The following is a 17,775-nucleotide window of genomic DNA, read 5'->3' on the forward strand; positions in this document are numbered from 1 at the left end:
ATTCAACTACATCAAAAAAAAAAAAAAAAAAAAAAGGTTTAGGTCTCTCTTAATCTAACTTTCTCAGTCCACCTACCATATTTTTTCTCCTTACTTTTACACCAAAAATCCTTTAAAGAGTTGTCAAAACTCATTGTTTCCAATTCCTCCCCTCCTGCCATTCACTCTTGAGCTGACCACTGAAATCCATGACCTCTACATTGTGGAGTTCAAAGTTCAAGTCTCAGCCTCATCTTACTTGGTCTGCTGGCAGCTATGCACACAACTGATCACTTCCACCTCCTGAACACACTGGCTTTCCGTGGCTTCCAGGACACCATGCTTTCCTAATTTTTGTCTCACTATCCTAGCTATTACTTCTCAGTGTCTTTTGCGAAGCCTCCTCATCTCGCTGAGCTCTGCAAAGTCAGTGTGCCCCAGAACTTAACCCTTGACCTCTCTATTCTCTACTTGCAGTCATTCGCTAGGTGATCTCATTCAGTCTCATGACTTTATATGCTAGAAGCAGGCAAACTCCCAAATTTACATCCCAAGTTGAGACTTCTTCCCTGAGCCCAGGCCAATATATCCAACTAACTGCTGACATCTCCACTTGAGCATTTAAAAGGCGTCTCAAAGGTTATCCTATCCAGAATGGTGGATCCCCAAATCAAGATCCTCCTACAGTCCTACCCATTGGATTTAAATGGCAACACAGGGGCGCCTGGGTGGCTCAAGTCAGTTAAGCGTCTGACTTCGGCTCAGGTCATGATCTCGCAGTTTGTGAGTTCGAGCCTCGCATCAGGCTCTGTGCTGACAGCTTGGAGTCTGGAGCCTGCTTCTGATTCTGTGTTTCCTCCTCTCTGCCCCTCCCCTGCTCGCGTGCTTTCTCTCTCTCTCTCTCAAAAATGAATAAACATTTAAAAAAATTTTTTTAAAGAAATAAATGGCAACACAGTCCACCAGCGCCTCAGGTGAAAACCCTTGGTGCCATCTTTGACTTCTCCTTTTCTCCCCCGCATCTAACCCATCATCCCATCCTGGCAGTTTGCCATTCAATATATCCAATCTCTTCCCCCATTGCTCTCGTTCCAGCCACCACCTCTGTTGGCTTCTCCCTCTGTTTAAACACACGCCCCCACTGTAATCTATTCTTAGCTCAACAGCCCAAGCGATCTTTTAAAACACAAATCTCATCACGCCACCCCTCTTCTCAGAACTCTAAGCGGCTGCCCATCCCACTCCTTCCTATGACCTTCAAACCCTATGTGAGGGAGCTCTTTACTTCTCTAATATCATCTCCTACTAGAAGCCTCCTCTCCGCTCCCACCTTCAGCCATTCTGCCATCCTTACTATGTCTCCAATACCAGGGCCACTGCCCGGATTATTCTCTTTTTCTGAAATCTTCGTTCTTCAAATATTCCCATAGCCAGTTCTCTCAAGTACATCAGCTCTTTACTCAAAAGTTGGCTTCTCGGCAAGGGCCTCCCTGGCCATGCTATCTACAATTTCAACCCTGCTGCCTCACATTTCCTGTCCCTTTCCATGCCTTGTTTCTTCTCAGCACTAATCACTGTCTAATATACCACATAGTTACTGATTTACTTTTTAATTAGTTCATCAGAATATAAACTCCATGTAGACAGGGAGTTTGCATATTTGGTGCATTACAGTTCTCTAAGCCACCAATACAAACCCTGACATATAAGTATCACCAAATATTTGCTGAATAAATGAATATATAATCCATGTAATTTACTCCCGCATCATCAAGGAGAAGCACAGTGTGGAAATTACTAGCCCGCTGGAAAATGTCACAATCCTCTCCAATACCATATCCCTAGGAAGTCACCGCACATAAGGACACTCACCTCTATGTATCCACAAATCAAGAACCTTAGCCAAGGAGCTTTGTGCTGCCTTGTGTACATTTCTACACCCTCCAAGCCCACCCACATCATGTTGTATGTAGGGCCTCTACCCTTCCCAGCTCCTCCCTGATGCTGTACCCAAGCCCACCCAAGTCTCTTAAAAATCAATGTTGAGGATACAAGAAGATTTTTTTTTAATTAATAAGACAACCAAGAACAACCACAACACTACTTAGTGTTGGAGGCCAACGGAACTGATTCTGTATTTCTCCATCTGGGGACTCTTCCATTAAAACAAATGAGTTTACTTTACCTTCAGCTAGAACAGTGGACACACAACCTCTCAGAATGTACGTTTAGCACACTAACGTCTTTATTGTAGGACTCACTGCCTTGAGAGTGCCCATTTCTTTCTTCTAAATAATAAGAACCTCAATCCAGGAATATCATCGTTGTAGTTCCTAAATGCACTTCACTACCTGGAGACAATCTATCTTCTGTGAAGAAGCCATTATGGTCTCTGATGCATCTCCCTTTTTAGCAGCTTATTGATCTACAAGCACCCAGCCAGCCACCACACCACTACGGATATGTGTAATAAAAGCTGATACAAGCATGCTGCTGGCATAGGAACATAAAAGTCCTTCTTTGAAATGTTAACAACTCTGCTGACCCAAATAGATGAAGTGCCATCTTCCACTTTGAAATAAAGCCCTGAGTTCCTATAGGTTTTAAAATAAACTTACATGGCCAAAGACTATTTTCTAGGGGAAGGGTTACCCACCATTTTATGAGACTCACATTACTATACAGTTTATCCATGCTTTTCATAACTGTTTTACAATTAATCCAGCTCTTCAAAACAAAAGCTTCATTGGAATTCCAACCCAGTGGTTACTACTGAAAAAACAATCTAATTTTTTTTTTTACCTGAGCATTTTATCCAGATAGGGCAGAAGGTGCTGGAAATCAGTTTTCTAACTTAAACCCTGTACGTTTTTAACTCATATGAGTCCAGGAGTTAGAGTGGTCATAGAAAATGTTTCCTTGACATAAATCACTTATTTAACCTAGTTTAGAGCACCAAGCAAAGTGGTTGGACCTATATTTAACTGCTGAGTGCAAAAGAATTATTCTACTTCTCTGAATGACATGGCAGTGGGCTCAGCCCTTGGCAGACTCCAGGCTAAAAGAAGTCCTTAAATCCTTCACCGTGAGATGATCCAGCCAAAACAAGAGTCACTGTCATTTTGGGAGCATCACCTTCCCTGTGAGACGCTGAGAAGTGTGTCTCATCCATTGTTGACTTGGGACTTTGGGGGTCTTCATAAGCAAAGATGTGTCGGTTAGCCACCATGTCTTCCTGTCCCCAGATCTCCCGCCGTGTCCTTCTGTTCCCAAATCCCCCTGTAGGAGACGGATGTCTTCTGTGAGCAGTGTTGCTCACCAGCAACAATGGTACCAGGCATGCCGGAGAATTGGGGACAGAATACTTACCATGCTTTCCTAGCCATCACTGATCCACTCCTGTTGAAGGTCAAGAACGCAAACTGAGATATGAACCAGAGCGGAGGCGGTCACAAAAGGCACAGTGTCTGTTTTCAGGTCATTACCTGACCAAAATCACTATCAGAGGAGATGTGAGGAAACTGCCCTGAAGAAATGGTTGAGAGGGAGGCCTCCCTGAGATAGCCCGAAGACGCTCCTGGGGATAAACACCGCAAAACCTGAAAAAATATCCCAAGGGAATAGCCACATATGCCAGACCCAGAGATGAATTTGGAAATTCTTCCTCCCATGATAGGAACAAGAAATAGACGTAGCCTTCTCTTTGCCTACGATCTTTAGGGTAAGAGGGCCAGCCTAGGAAAGGCCCAAAGAGGAGAAAAAGTGGGCAGGATCACAATGACAGGGGCAAATCCAGGAAAAACTGAATTGTCCCCACTTGAAAGTCTCCTCTTGTGAGTCAGAAATATGGGTGCTTTAAGAAAATACAAACCTTCACAAAGGAAATAAACTGAAGTTTATCATATGCATTACGGAACAATTCACAGCAGGCTTCCTCTTAATAGTGAGTCTCCCTAGTCCAATGAAATTATGGCTTTTTGTTAAATAAGATTTCCAGATCGACTGCATTAACTGAGATAAACCTTCATTCATTCAACAAGTAGGTATTAAGGGGCGCCTGGGTGGCTTAGTCGGTTGAGCGTCCGACTTCGGCTTAGGTCATAATCTCGCGGNCATTATGCAAAATGCTGTGGATAAAAAGGTGAATACGAAATGGTGCAAAAATAGTCTCAAAAAGGAGAGAAACATGGAGAAATAAAATGTCACTGGCGCTAGGAAGCAAGCGTTTGGTGTGTGACAGAGGTCTCGGAGGAAGAAGGCAATCCTACCTGGGAGGCGGGGTGAGAACACCAAGCAGGATGAGGAGGAGGATAAGCTGATTGCTAACGGGTAAGTAAGTACGTGTTGACCAGGCAGGCATGGGGGGTGGGGGCGAGCAGGGACAGGGGCTTGCAGGCAAAGGAAAAACCTTCACAAGCCCAAGTTCCCAAGGCTTAAACCAGTTCAACTTGTTCGGGGGCAGGGGAGTCCTCCATCAGGGCTGGAAAGCATGCAAAAGGAGATGCCCACGTGGAGGGGGCGTGGCGGGGGGCATGTTGCCAGACCTGGGGGGCCCATGTGCCAAGGTGAAGACTGCAGATCTTATCCTGACTGATAGGCCGTGGGGAGCCACTGAAGGATGTTGAGCAAAGTGATAACAGGATTAGATTTCCATTTAAGAAAAGTCACTCTGAATAGAAAGCAGTGAGGACAGAGGAGATAGAGAACAGGAAGCCAGAGGGCACCGCGAGAGCAGAGGTACCAGGGACCAACCGCCACAGCTGCTGGAACAGGACGGGCAGACGAGCATGAACATATCCGTAGAAGTGGCTTGTTCACTGCTTGGATGAGTAGAGCAGGAGAGAAGAGAGCCCCAAGAATGACCCTTAAGTTTCTGGGTTAGGCGACTAGAGAGGCGGGGATATCAAGATGGAGGAAAATGAGAGAGAAAGGACTTCGGAGCAGAGGAAGAGAAAACAGGTTCTTCAGGACCCATGGAATATCCAAGTGGAGATATCCCACAGGGGAGCTGTCTGGATGTTAGGTGTGAGCGACAGATGCCCGGTGCAACAAGTCATGAGCTTCAAGGGCTAAAAAGAGCCAGAGGCTGAAAGAGAATGCTCAAGGAGAATGGAATGTTGGAGAAACCCACACAGGCTGAGGAAGAAGAGCCAGCAAAGAAGAGGGAATAAGAACAGAGGTAGAGGGGCACCTGGCTGGCTCAGTCGGAAGAGCGAGCGACTCTTGATCTCTGGGTTGTGAGTTCAAGCCCCACATTGGGTGTAGAGATTACTAAAAACTAAATAATAAAATAAAATAAAATAAAATAAAATAAAATAAAATAAAAAAGAACAGGGGTAGAAGCAGATCCAGGAGGGAATGTTGCCTCCAAAGCCAGGAGAGATGAAGTGTTTTAAAAGAAGGCTCAGGGGCACCTGGGCGGTTCAATTGGTTGGGCATCTGACTTTGGCTCAGGGCATGATCTCACTGCTTCTGGGTTCGAGCTCCGTGTCAGGTTCTCTCCTGACAGCTCAGAGCCTGGAGCCTGCTTCGGATTCTGTGTCTCCTTCTCTCTGCCCCTCCCCTGTTCATGCTCTGTCTCTCTCTCTCAGTCTCTGTCTCTCTCCCTCTCAAAAATAAATAAATGTTAAAATTTTTTTGAAAAAAGAAAAGAAAAAGAAGGCACAGCCCCAGCCCCCGGGGACCAGGAAAGAAACCTAGCGGCAGGGACCCAGAAGTGCACTGAAGATGCATGAGGAAGAGAGACAGGGCAGGCGAGGAGAGGGGCCACGCCTGAAAAGAACTAGGGCCGAGCCAGGCTACCTCCTGTTTCCTTTGTGCTAACACATGTAGGGAGGAGGGGCCGGCAGGGGGAGGTGAGGCCAGCTCTTCCCAGAGTGGGAGGTCATTCACCTAACGAAGTATGGGCACGGCCACCCGTGGATACGACACCTCCCCGGGTACAGCAGCTCCTGCGCGACCCGTCAGCCCTGTGGCTACCGAAACACAGGCACGGCAGTTACTCTGCAGCAACACCCCTGACATCTCGCGAGACACTCAGGATTCCCTAGGAACTTCGGGCCCAGTTGGGTGTTTTAAAGCATTATCAGGTGAACGTGGAGCATCCACTGTAGTTGTGTTAGGTCTTTTCTGCTCCAGCTGTAGTCTGCCTGAACAGAGTGGACACAAATCACTGTCATAACAGAGGGACCCTTGGCTAATGTCACCCTCATAATTTTACAGGTGAAGAATCTAAACCATATTCATCAGTAACAAAACTACTCAAAGTTTTACCCACTAATATTCTCTATTCGGTTTCCAAAGTGATAAGAAAACTTTTGAGCGGACGCCTGGGTGGCTCGGTCAGTTAAGCGACCAACTTCGGCTCAGGTCATGATCTCGGGATCGTTGAGCCTTCCCAACCTCGGTCTCTGGCTCATCCCACACTCTCTGTCTCTGTGCCTTCTCTGTTCACAGTTCAATGTCTGATCAAGTTAATTGGAGGATTCGTTTTAGTTTACCTTTCTGACCCTTCAAACCCTTGGTTTTTCTCCACAAGCTGCAGGAAATCTACAAAGTGGGGAGTGACTTGTACATTACTCTTTATCTCAGAAACAAACCTTCTTTTAAACCTTTTATCTTTAGGGTGAGAGCTGGGGTGGGGGGGAGGGGAGGTAGAGGAAGAGAGAGAATCTTAAGCAGGCTCCACACTCAGCACAGAGCCCAATGTGGAGGTTGATCCCACGACCATGGGATCATGACCGGAGCGGAAATCAAGAGTCTGACCTGTAACCGACTGAGCCGCCCAGGCCTCCCAGAAACAAATCATTTTAAAGCCTCAATTTCCTCTTCTCACACCACATCAAGAGTGAATAAAACAAAATTTTATTTGTTCTCAGTCCTTCCCATGAGCTACTTTCAGTGAAAACTGTTGGTTAGGAGTTACCTGATTCTCCTCTAAATGCTGCTTGCTACTACTTACAAAAGCCAGTCACAGATCACCTCAGAAACAAAGTCTTCCAATGATTCTTAAAGAAACTGCCTCCTAAACACTGAATAATACAGCCTGAATTACATTTTAACTTTATTCTCAGGTTCGTAGAAACTTGCTAAATAGCCTGCTTGTGTGCATCCCCCATTTGCCTCGGATCTTTTTTAGGAAATAAAATAGCAGACATGATTTTAAAGCAACTTCCCAATTCCATTTGTTTCTCTGTCTTAAGAAAGGTAAACATCGGGGGGCACCTGGATGACTCAGTCAGTTAAGCGTCAGACTCTTGATTTCAGCTCAGGTCATGATCTCAGGTTTGTGAGTTCCAGCTCCCCACTGGGCTCTGTGCAACACAACATGGAGCCTGCTTGGGGTTCTCTCTCTCTCTCTCTCTCTCTCAAAAATAAATAAATAAACAGTAAAAAAAAAAGAATGGTAAACATCATCCTTCACTTTGGGTTTATCAGTCCCATGCATACTTATAAATACAACACAAATAATGTCTTCCATAAACAATATCTCATATTATTTGATCTACACCTTAACTTCTTATAAATGGCGACATACTCTACTTTTCATTCTGTTTCCTGCTTTTTTCGCGCAAATTTTATGTTCACTCCCTTGGAAATACATAAATGTAGTATGTTTATTTTAAATAGAACTATTTTAAATATAACAGTTTCCATTGTATGACTACATACCAAACCTCATTATCCGTTCTCCCATTAATGGACACGTAAGTATTTCCGTCTTGTTTATTTATGTTGCTATTACAAGCAGGGGCGCCACAGACATTCTCGGACGTAGGTCACGTACATGTGAATCTAGACAGGAGCACCAGTGCCAGGCTGCAAGGTGTGCGTGTCTTCAGCCTCCTGAGACAGACTCCCATGTGGCTTCAATGGACACACAGCAGGACATGAGCTCGGAGCTTCTCTAAGGCAAAAACAACCCTATCCCATCCAAGTCTGTGAAACACTCCGGGGCCTTGGGGAATAGGAGTTGTGTTTGCCTAAATAGAATTGCTGTTATAAAGATTAAGAGAAATTCAGGCCAAAATTGAAAGGGAGCTTCTGTAGAGCAAATCAAGCGTCCGACGGAGTGAGGTGCAGAATGTAGAACGGCAGGGCATTTTAAAATGCAGGAAATGATATAAATTTATGAAGATGACCTAATATAAAGTAAATTGCCTTTTCTTGGCAAAATACTTCGACGCCAAAAAAATCAATAGAAATAATTCAGATACTGCAGTCTCCCATAAAACAGCAAATCTGTCAAACTTCCTTGAACGCCAATAGCAGCTTCCACACAGAATAAATATCACCTGTGGACAATTCCTGGCGACCCCATGACAGGCCTTCATCTCCGCGTACACAAACTCATAAAAACTAAACTTCTTTCATCTTGGAATCACCTGTCTGTTGCCTGACTTATATTTATATTTGCTGTTATTTTTAAATACTGATGAATAAATTATCTCTGGTTTGTTTATAAGATCTGGTAGCAACGGCTGCCTCTTGGGAGAAGGGCTGGGGGTCTGAGGGACGGGTAGGTGGAAGGCAGACCAGACAAGGTTTACCTTGTCAAGATTAATTAGTAATATTTAAATGAGGCTAAGACTGCACCTTACCCATCCACAAGTAATGACTCTAAGAACATTCCTTCTTCTGCAAAGCCTCCCTAACTGCTCCAAAATTCAAGTACCACTCAGGCCCCCAGGATGTAAATAAATCTCTCCTAGAGCCAACCTTGGGCTGATATTTATTAGTCTCCTTGCACACTTCCTCCTTTTGTTTGTTCTTCGAGGACAGGAACTGTGGATTTCACTCAGGATCCGCCAAATTATTTGCCTGAAATAGCTGGAGCTCAAAAGACTAAATGCAGTGAAGTGCTCTTCATTTTACAATAATTTTTAAATGACCCAAGAGATGTATTTGTTACTTTTATTCGTTTTATACCTCGGTTCTCTTTAAAAGTATTGTTTTTATTTTTTAAGTTTTATTTATTTTTGACAGAGAGAGAGAGCACACAAGCAGGGGAAGGGCAGAGAGAGGGAGAGAGGAGATACAAAATCCGAAGCAGGCCCCAGGCTCCGAGCTGTGAACACAGAGCCTGATCCAGGGCTCGAACCCACGAACTATGAGATCATGACCTAAGCCAAAGTGGGATACTTAACTGACTGAGCCACCCAAGTGCCCCTGAAAGTATTGTTTTTTAAATAGCAAGCAAAATATATATATCTGATACTCAAAACTGTTTAAATGTAAGCCCTATGTGGACAGGCACTTTGTCTGTTTTATTAACCTCTGTATCCTAAGCACACCTGGGCTAGTGCCTAGCACAAGTAGGTACTCAATAAATGTGCTGAATGAATGAAGATCTTTGGCTATAAAGTATTCTACACGCTAACCAGTAATACAGTTCCTTTCTCGATTAAGTTTTATAATTTCTTTTAATTAATTAGTTTATTTTAATTATGGTAGAACAGACATAACACAAAACTGATCATCTTAGCCAGTTTTCAGTGTATACAGTGGTGGCCTTAAGTATATTCACGTTGTTGGGCAGCCAGCCCCACGTTTCTCCATTAAATGTTTCACTGTTTAACTGCGATCTGCACCAAGACATTTCAAATCATTCCAAAGAGAAGCAGCGAAGTTTTGTTACATGATTGTATGCAGGTAGAAATTAGCTGCTTTGTTTGCCACTTCTTCCTTCCAGGCTTCTAGCATCCTGGGATGCTCCCTCCAGAAGTGAGCTCTTTTGTGGAGAGTGCTGCTATGAACATTGGAGCACTCTCCACAATAGCTAAAACATGGAAAGAGCCTAAGTGTCCATCAACTGATGAATGGATCAAGAAGATGTGGTTTATCTATACCATGGAATACTACATGGCAATGAGAAACAATGAAGTCTGGCCATGTGTAGCAACATGGATGGACCTTGAGGGTGTTAATGCTGAGCGAAATAAGTCAGGCAGAGAAGGACAAATATCATATGTTTGCACGTATAGGAGGATTAGGAGGAACTTGACGGAGGACCAAGGGGGAGAAGAAGGGGGGAAATGGTGGGGGGAAGGGAGAGAGGCAAACCATGAGAGACTCTTGAATGCTGACACAAACTGAGGACTGATGGATGTGGGGGGAGGGGGGGATGGGCATGGAGGAGGACACTTGTGGGGATGAGCACTGAGTGTTATGTGGAAACTAATTTGACAATAAACTATTAAAAAAAAAAAAAGAAAAAAAAAAAAGAAGTGAGCTCTTTTGGGAGCATCTGGGTGGTTCAGTTAATTAAGCTACTGATGGACTCTTGGTTTCCGCTCAGGTCATGATCTCACACTTTTGTGAGTTCAAAGGCTCCCTGCCCCCACCCCCTGTCGGGCTCAGTTCTGACAGGGTGGAGCCTGCTTGGGATTTCTCTCTCTCTCTCTCCCTCTCTCTCTCTCTCTCTTCCCGTCTCCCTCCCTCCTCTCTCTCTCTCCCTCCCTCCCCTACTTGTGCTGTCTCTGTTTCTCCCAAAATAAATACATTTAAAACAAAAATGAAAACAAAAACAAAAAAGAAGTAGCTCCTTTCTCTCTTTCTTCCCTCCTTTCCCTTCTCTCCGGGTTCGCCTTTTCTCAACCATCTACTTATTGTCTACACTCTATCACCTAAATTTAATTTTCTCATCAAATAAATGTTAGAGTGTGAAAGTCTTGAAGTTTATATAACCCAAACTCACTGTTTTACATATGAGGAAACAATGTCCTTCGGGGGAAAAAAGTATGCATTTTCTCCAAAACAGCAGCTGTCCAATCCAGATGTTCAAATCAATTTTCTGTCCACTCATCTCCCAGGTCACCCACTCCCTCCTCTCTCTGTGTATTGTTTGGAGTACGTAGTTATAAAGGTATCTGCATCTGAATACATATTTGTGACTTCACTCTCTTGAATTCCTAGATGTTTCTGTGCTTGCACGTGAAGGGTCAGACTAGCCCACAGTGTCTTTAGCATTCTGCCTAAAGGCCTAGGATCACCTACTAACAGCAGAGAGGGAAAAAATATTTTTAACTCCCATCCCAAAGTGGAAAATACAGAATCAATCTTGTAATTGATCCTTACCAACCCTACAGTACAAGAAGTAAACTGACCTTCTGGAACAGAGACATGGCTCTTGACTTTGTTGACTCAATAAAAAGAACCCCCCCACCCCGAGTTCCCTGACCAATTGATTCCTGATCCGGTTGACACAGATGTGATCTTCTGAGGAAGAGCCTGGTGCAGTTAATATGACAACGAATTTGGGAAACCATGAGCTCGAGTGTAAGTTCCCTCAGGTCCGGCACCGTGTGATGCCTCTTCGTTTTCCCCCCAGCACCTAGCAGAGCGCTTGGTACACAGCAGGTGCACAAAACACATCACATGGGCCTTCTCTCTCTTCCCATCCGTGCACCTGCCCACTGAGTCCACAAGGCTCCTAAATGTTAGCTCTTCTTGGTTTGTTGTATTTCAGAGTGAAGAGGGAGGGTGGTGGGGCATACACACACTAAAGAGAGAGCCCATGGGCATTTGCACGTGCTTCCTTGTAAGCAGGTAAAGACGCCCTGTATCTTAAAACCAAAACTAATGGAACTGTTAATTTTTCACTTACTTGTTCATCTTCCCCTTTATCTTCCTTTTTTTTAGGTTTATTTATTTATTTTGAGAGAGAGAGAGAAGCCCAAGCAGGCTCCGCTGTCAGTACGTAGCCCGATACAAGGCTTGAACTCACCAACTGTGAGATCATGACCTCAGCCAAAACCAAGAGTCAGATGCTCAACCAACTGAGCCACCCAGGCGCCCCTTTCCCTTTATGCTTCCTAAAAGCAAAGACACCCATGCTATTCACTACCTCACATTATATTATATACTGATTAGTTCATTAGGTATCATTTTTATTCCAATTGGCATGTTTTTAAGGTAGTACCACTTTTTTTTGTTTGTTTGGTAGGACGCTCTATGCCCAACATGGTGCTTGAACTCATGACCCTGAGGTTAAGAGTTGCATGCTCTGCTGACTGAGACAGCCAGGCACCCCTTGTTTTTATTCCACATGTATTTATTTATTGTCTGTCTCTCCCCCCTTGGAACGTAAGCTTCTCCATGATGCCCGATCCCTAAGCCCTCAGTGAATATTTGCGGAATGAAGGAGGGTGGCCAGAACCTCAGCGTCCACCACAATGGGCAAAATAAACACCGACGAATTGCGTAACAAAGTATGAAGGGGCTTCTGTCAGCAGGTCTCGAAGCAGAGTGCGCAAACTACGTTAACATGACCTTCCTCTGCAGGGAGAAGCTGAAGCTCTCAAGCAGGTCTCCTCTGGGTGAGAGTCTAAAATTACTTCTTGTTTCTTTTCCAGTTTGAGGAATCAATACAGCGGCCTCTTCTCCATCCCACCCCCGCCCCAGCAGACTCTATGGTGACAACAGAGGACAGCGCGTGAGTCACCGAACTTGGAGCCAGAATTTGAATCTTGGCACCTTCACTTCCTTATTGTGAGACTTGACAAGTTAATGGACCTTTATATGCCTCAGTTTCCTCAGCTGTAGCGCGGGGATGAAGAAAATAATAACACCCACCTTGAGCGTTACTATGAAGAATAAATTAGTGAATATATGGAGAACTCTTAGAGGTGTACCTGGTATCATGTTTGGCAATTCTTATTATTAATCCTTTCCACCCAGACAACAATGTAAGTTTCTCTGAATGGAGTAGAGAGAGGGCAAGGAGAGAAAAGAGAAGCATGTGAGAATTCGGACGGAATTCTAATGGAATTTTAAAGATGGAAAATAAATAAAATACAGACTTGTATAATTGACCATCAACTCAAACCTTCTGCCCAAAACATTCAAGTAGCAAAGTTTCTTCAAGTGTAGAATATTATACTTAAATTTGAAGTCAAGTGATCGTGTTTAATTACCCTTATCTGAAACCAAGTATGCGCCTGTTCTTTTGAACAGTTCTAAGTTCCTGCTCTAAGTTCCATGCAGCTCTGTCCAGCAGAGCCCTCTGAGATGACGGGAATGTTCTCCAACCTGCACTGTCCACTACGATAGCCACTAGCCACACACAGCTCTTGAGCACTTGAATGTGGCCAACATAACTGAGGAAATGAATTTTTAATTTCATTTAATACTGGTTATTTTAAATTTAAATAGCCACTTGTGGCTAGCAGCTACCCTACGGAGGCGGTGCAGCTGCCAGAGATGTGAGCGCACCCGCTCACTCGCTCACTCGCTCACTCCCTGCCCCTCTCTCTCACTCCAGCCATCAACACTCACAAGGCCAAACTGCTGTTTCACAGCTCCGTGGCTCTGCGGATGGCCTTCTTGGCCTGAAAGGCCCTTCCTCACCATCCACCTCCAAGTTCATGACAATTTTGCTCCGATTTCATTTCTTCCGGGCAACCGTCCTCACCCCCAGCCCTCCAGGCCTACGTCCCCTCACTGCCAACACCATCCAGCACTGTCTGCTCTGTGCTTCCCTGAATCTGTTTCTGCTGCTCTGTCGTTGTCATTTATCCCTGTGACGCTAACAGACTACGGGAATTTTAAGGCCCAGGTCTTCTCCATCGCTTCGTTCTAGGGATGCGTGTCCATCACATAATACATGTACCGTAAGTGTTTGCTGAGCACATTATTAATTTGTGAATATGTGCAGTGTTTTGTTAAAATAAGCCTCAAAATAGCAACAGCCAGTCTATGATTATATAGATCAAATTCTACTTGGAAGGCCTATTTTCAAATAATAAAAGCTTTTTAGAGTCTCAGGTGAAGGTGTACTTATTTTAGGCCATATCACTAGAACACGCCAGGACCCATGCAAGCATATAAATGTCCTCTGGCACGAAAGCCTACCTGTAGCTGTTCCTCCTAAGGGTCTGGAAGTCTCTTGGATTTCAGAAACTGACCCTGTCATTGATCTGCCCCCTGGGCTTGCCGTGCCTTACTAGGGAGACAGTGACATGGTTGAAAAGCAAGACAAGAGGAGCTGATTATGGTCACAGTCATATGGGAATTCAAGGGTGACCTATGCTTGCTGCATCCTCTACCCAAACCCACCTCCAAGAAGGAAACCATTGAAATCTTGTCTAACATGAAAAATAAAGGCTGTGGGCGATCAATATCTGTTCAGTGACATATGCTATCTCAAAAAAGTACTTCCCTTATTCCTTAACAAAACTTTTTTGCTCAAAAAAAACACCCTTCCTTGTTAAATTATGTAGCATCTGTTGCAAGATTAACCTGCCCTGAGAGCCACCCTGTTTCATTTTTTTTTTTCATCACAATTTTCTGACTAATCCTTTATTTGGATTCCCACCCAAGTGTTCCTACACTTAGAATGAGCTCTTGATGGATACGCTTCTGTGAACCTAATTTGTATGAGCGATTTCCCAAGCACCAAGCATCTGGTGAGAGTATTTTACAAATTATATCTTTCCTGCCCTTCAGGAACTTACAGTTCAATAAGACAAACGGATAAATATACAGTGACCAGAAACGCATATTTGTTGTGGGTACAGGCGTGGCAACAGGGCATTGAAGAAACGGATTTCAGAAAGAACAATGAATCCAAAGGACTTTATCTTCAAACCAGATTTAGATTTGACTTTTGTTTTCTCATTAATTATGTGGTTGTGTTTTAAAATGCACAGGCAGCACTTTTGAATGTAATGAACATTGATTTAACAAATGATTGAGTGACATGGGGCTGTATGATCATTTAGATAAATCTCTAATTTTCCCATAATATTGGCAGATTTTGCACAGTCTTTTCTCTAAAGGCTTCCCTTTCCCCTTGCCCAGCACATATCTCCCAGAATTTTAATCTGAGACGTTCCCCCAAAAGACAAAGGCCTAACATATCTTTCGAGGCTGCTAATGAATACTATGAGATAAATATCTTTCCCTGAGATGCCTGCCTTAAATTTAAATATAGGAGTATCAGTTTCTTTTTTTTTTTTTTACTCCCTTCTAAAATCTGCCAATTTAGGAAGAACCCTGATTACGTCTACAAATTTATGTTCCATGTTATTGGAATTGCTTGTGAATTCTACTAATATAAGATACACATATTTCCAAAATGTGTCTATTGTTGCTTAGGAAAGGAAGATCTAGCTCTCAAATATTATGCTTTGAGGTTAAAAATGAAGATAGTGACCTTACGTCTCTCAAGATTTGTAAGGCTGGCATGCCATCTGTCTCAATAATACCTAACAAGAATGTCAAATGGGACAGAAACGGCCATGGTAAGCGGGTGCTTGCAGCTGACAGTGATTGCTGTATTTTGGGTGATGGGGAACAGCATCTCCATTAGTTCAAGTGAAATACAATGTCCTGCCAACTCTAGGTAGCAATGTATTCAATCCCCCTGCCGTGCCATGTCCATTTGCTGTTGCTGCAATTAAAAACCAGTCGATACAAAGTCAAAATGTTGTCCACTCTTCCCCTATCCCTTTCCCTGTCACTGCGTTCCCAGCTTCACCGGAAGAATATGTTACTATGGTAACCAATCTCTCTGGTGCACAGACCAAGTTAACCTTTCTAGCCAGATTGCCACGCAAAGCAACATGGAATCAAAGCCCTCAAGAGAACCACCAGAAGATATGGATCCCATCCCCCTTTTTCTAAGTGGTGTTAACCAATGCCAGACAGAAGGAGACCCATCTTGTCGCAAGAGACATTTAAGAAAGGAAATTCAAGAATGTCCTTCAGCAAGCCCTACCACTGCCTATCAGTCATGATTAACATGAATTCTTCCTCCCCTTTCAGCCAACCTCCCACCATTTCTATTCTGCTGAAAGTGGAAAACAACAAACGAAGGAACACTTCATGAATCTGAAAATCGGCAAATTGTTACAAAGTCACCATTGTCAAAAACTATCCTGGTTTCTCTTGTTTTCCTACTTTTAAATCCAAACCAAGTTACTCTCTTCTGGAATTCTCTAATATCCTGTACATCTTTACAAAGTTGTAGAACTCCCACTCGGTCAGCCTGCTCCAAATAGGGGACTAATCATGAAGCAGTTGTGATGTCCGTAATATTAAGACACTAATAACGGAATTAGCTAAAACTCCTAGTCATTCTACAGACAGTACAAAATAAACATTCAGATGAATTCTCTTTCTGGACTTAACTAAATCTGACGAGCCACCTAGATCATACCCACTGCCTGTCATTCTTCAACAATTGGTTCTTTTTTCAAATTACCAATTTTCCTGATCAATTTCAGTATTTTTATAAATCAAGAACATCAGCTCTCACAAATAATATTTTAAAACAGAAGCAAACCTGTATTATAATATTAAGGGACGTGAAGAACTGTTTTCTATCTTGGGCTCAAAGACTTTGCAGCTAACAACATCATTTTCACCTTGGCGTCAGCATTTAATAGTTGAAGAGAATGAAACACAGCAGAGAAAAAAAATGAAGACTCATAAAAATCACACCACATCTTCCAGCATGCAACTACCATATGAGAGAATGTATTCTCTTCTTCAGAGCAATATTAATAATACATCCAAACAATATTTCAGTGGACTAACAGAACAGGGTGTTCCCCAAAGCATAAACCATGCAAGGTTTACAAACTGCATGAGATGAACAGACTTTTAAAAATGTAGGCGATCATACGAAAGTATCAAAGAAATTTTTACCATTAGCAAATGCAGTCTGTTTTCCGTTTTAGAATACTTTAGGTATTTTTTATATAAATCTTCTGAAAACGGTCATTTTTTTTCCCCTCTAAAGCAAGGAACTACTTTGTGTGTGTTTATCAGGCCCTGTTAAAATTCGATGCACACAAGTCACTTTTGTCAACCACTTCCCCAAAAGGAGAAACCAAGAATCCGTTCGATACTACCGGTCAACAGGCCTGGAGCTACAATGGGGCAGGGGCTGTGATTTATCAATGTTTCTATGACCAATGCCTGCACCGTGCCCGGCAGAGCCTAGCACTTAGCAAACGTCTGTGGCGTGAATGAGGCCTTCTCGGTGAGCGGTTTCTCCTGAATCAGTTCAACATCGAAAACAGAGATTAAAACTAGGCGGCTGTCTGCCTGACACATCGTTCTCAAAGGGGCTTCCTCTGCGAACAACACAGGCGACAGATCCCCTCCCTTCTCAGAGGCTGATGAAGCATTATCCTGGATGAAAAACCCCGGACCACGCTATTCCACGGAACTCCCACCGGAGAGGTCAGCCTCCCCCACCAGCTACCGGGGGGCAAGTTCTGGCAGCTCCAAGGCTCAGCAGGGCCTGGACCACCTGGCCTGTTAGCGGGAGGCCGGGGAGCGGGTGGCCAGGCTAAGGGAGGGGAGGGTGGCCGGGCCTAGAGGCGCCCGGCTCCCCGCAGCGCCGCGCCTCGCGCCTCGCGCTTACCTTTCCGAATGAGGGCTGCGATCTCGGGGTCGAAGCCCTGCCGGTGGCACTTCCTCCAGAGGCCCATGTTGGTGGAGTTGTACTGCCGGCTGCACTCGTCCACCGGGCTCATGGCGAAGAGCTGCCGGCGATTCCGGGCCCGGAGGAGTTTGCCCTCCCAGCGGTCCAGGCGGGAGCGGCTCGCCCGGAGCGGCAAGTTGTTGTTGTTGTTGTATATGAAGCCGGGGTCGATCCGGCGGGTGTTGAAGGCCTTGCACCTGTCCCTGTGCTTCCTGGCGTCCGTCTCGTACCAGTGGTCCGAGCAGATGGCCACGGCCAGCATGCCGAGGGCGCAGAGCGCTAGCGAGAGGCCCGTGTAGAGCAGTAACCTTCCGGCAGCCATGCCTCCGCTTGGCGGCTACACCATGGGCATGATCCNGCAG

The 17,775-nt window shown here is 44.4% G+C and overlaps 1 protein-coding gene across 2 annotated transcripts in view; it reads right to left on the reverse strand.

The window, feature by feature from the left end:
* Nucleotides 1-17,764, reverse strand: part of TMEM178B (transmembrane protein 178B) — a 357,407-nt gene extending 339,643 nt beyond the window's left edge. For both annotated transcript variants that reach the window (XM_077781094.1, XM_077781095.1), the window contains exon 1: nucleotides 17,354-17,764. In XM_077781094.1, coding sequence (XP_077637220.1) covers nucleotides 17,354-17,735 — 382 coding nt within the window. In that variant the 5' untranslated portion in view covers nucleotides 17,736-17,764. The remainder of the gene's footprint in view (nucleotides 1-17,353) is intronic.
* Nucleotides 17,765-17,775: the final 11 nt, after the last annotated feature.

Source organism: Crocuta crocuta, unplaced genomic scaffold (genome assembly GCF_008692635.1).
Source record: "Crocuta crocuta isolate KB4526 unplaced genomic scaffold, BGI_CrCroc_1.0 scaffold228, whole genome shotgun sequence".
In the NCBI taxonomy this organism is placed as follows: domain Eukaryota; kingdom Metazoa; phylum Chordata; class Mammalia; order Carnivora; family Hyaenidae; genus Crocuta; species Crocuta crocuta.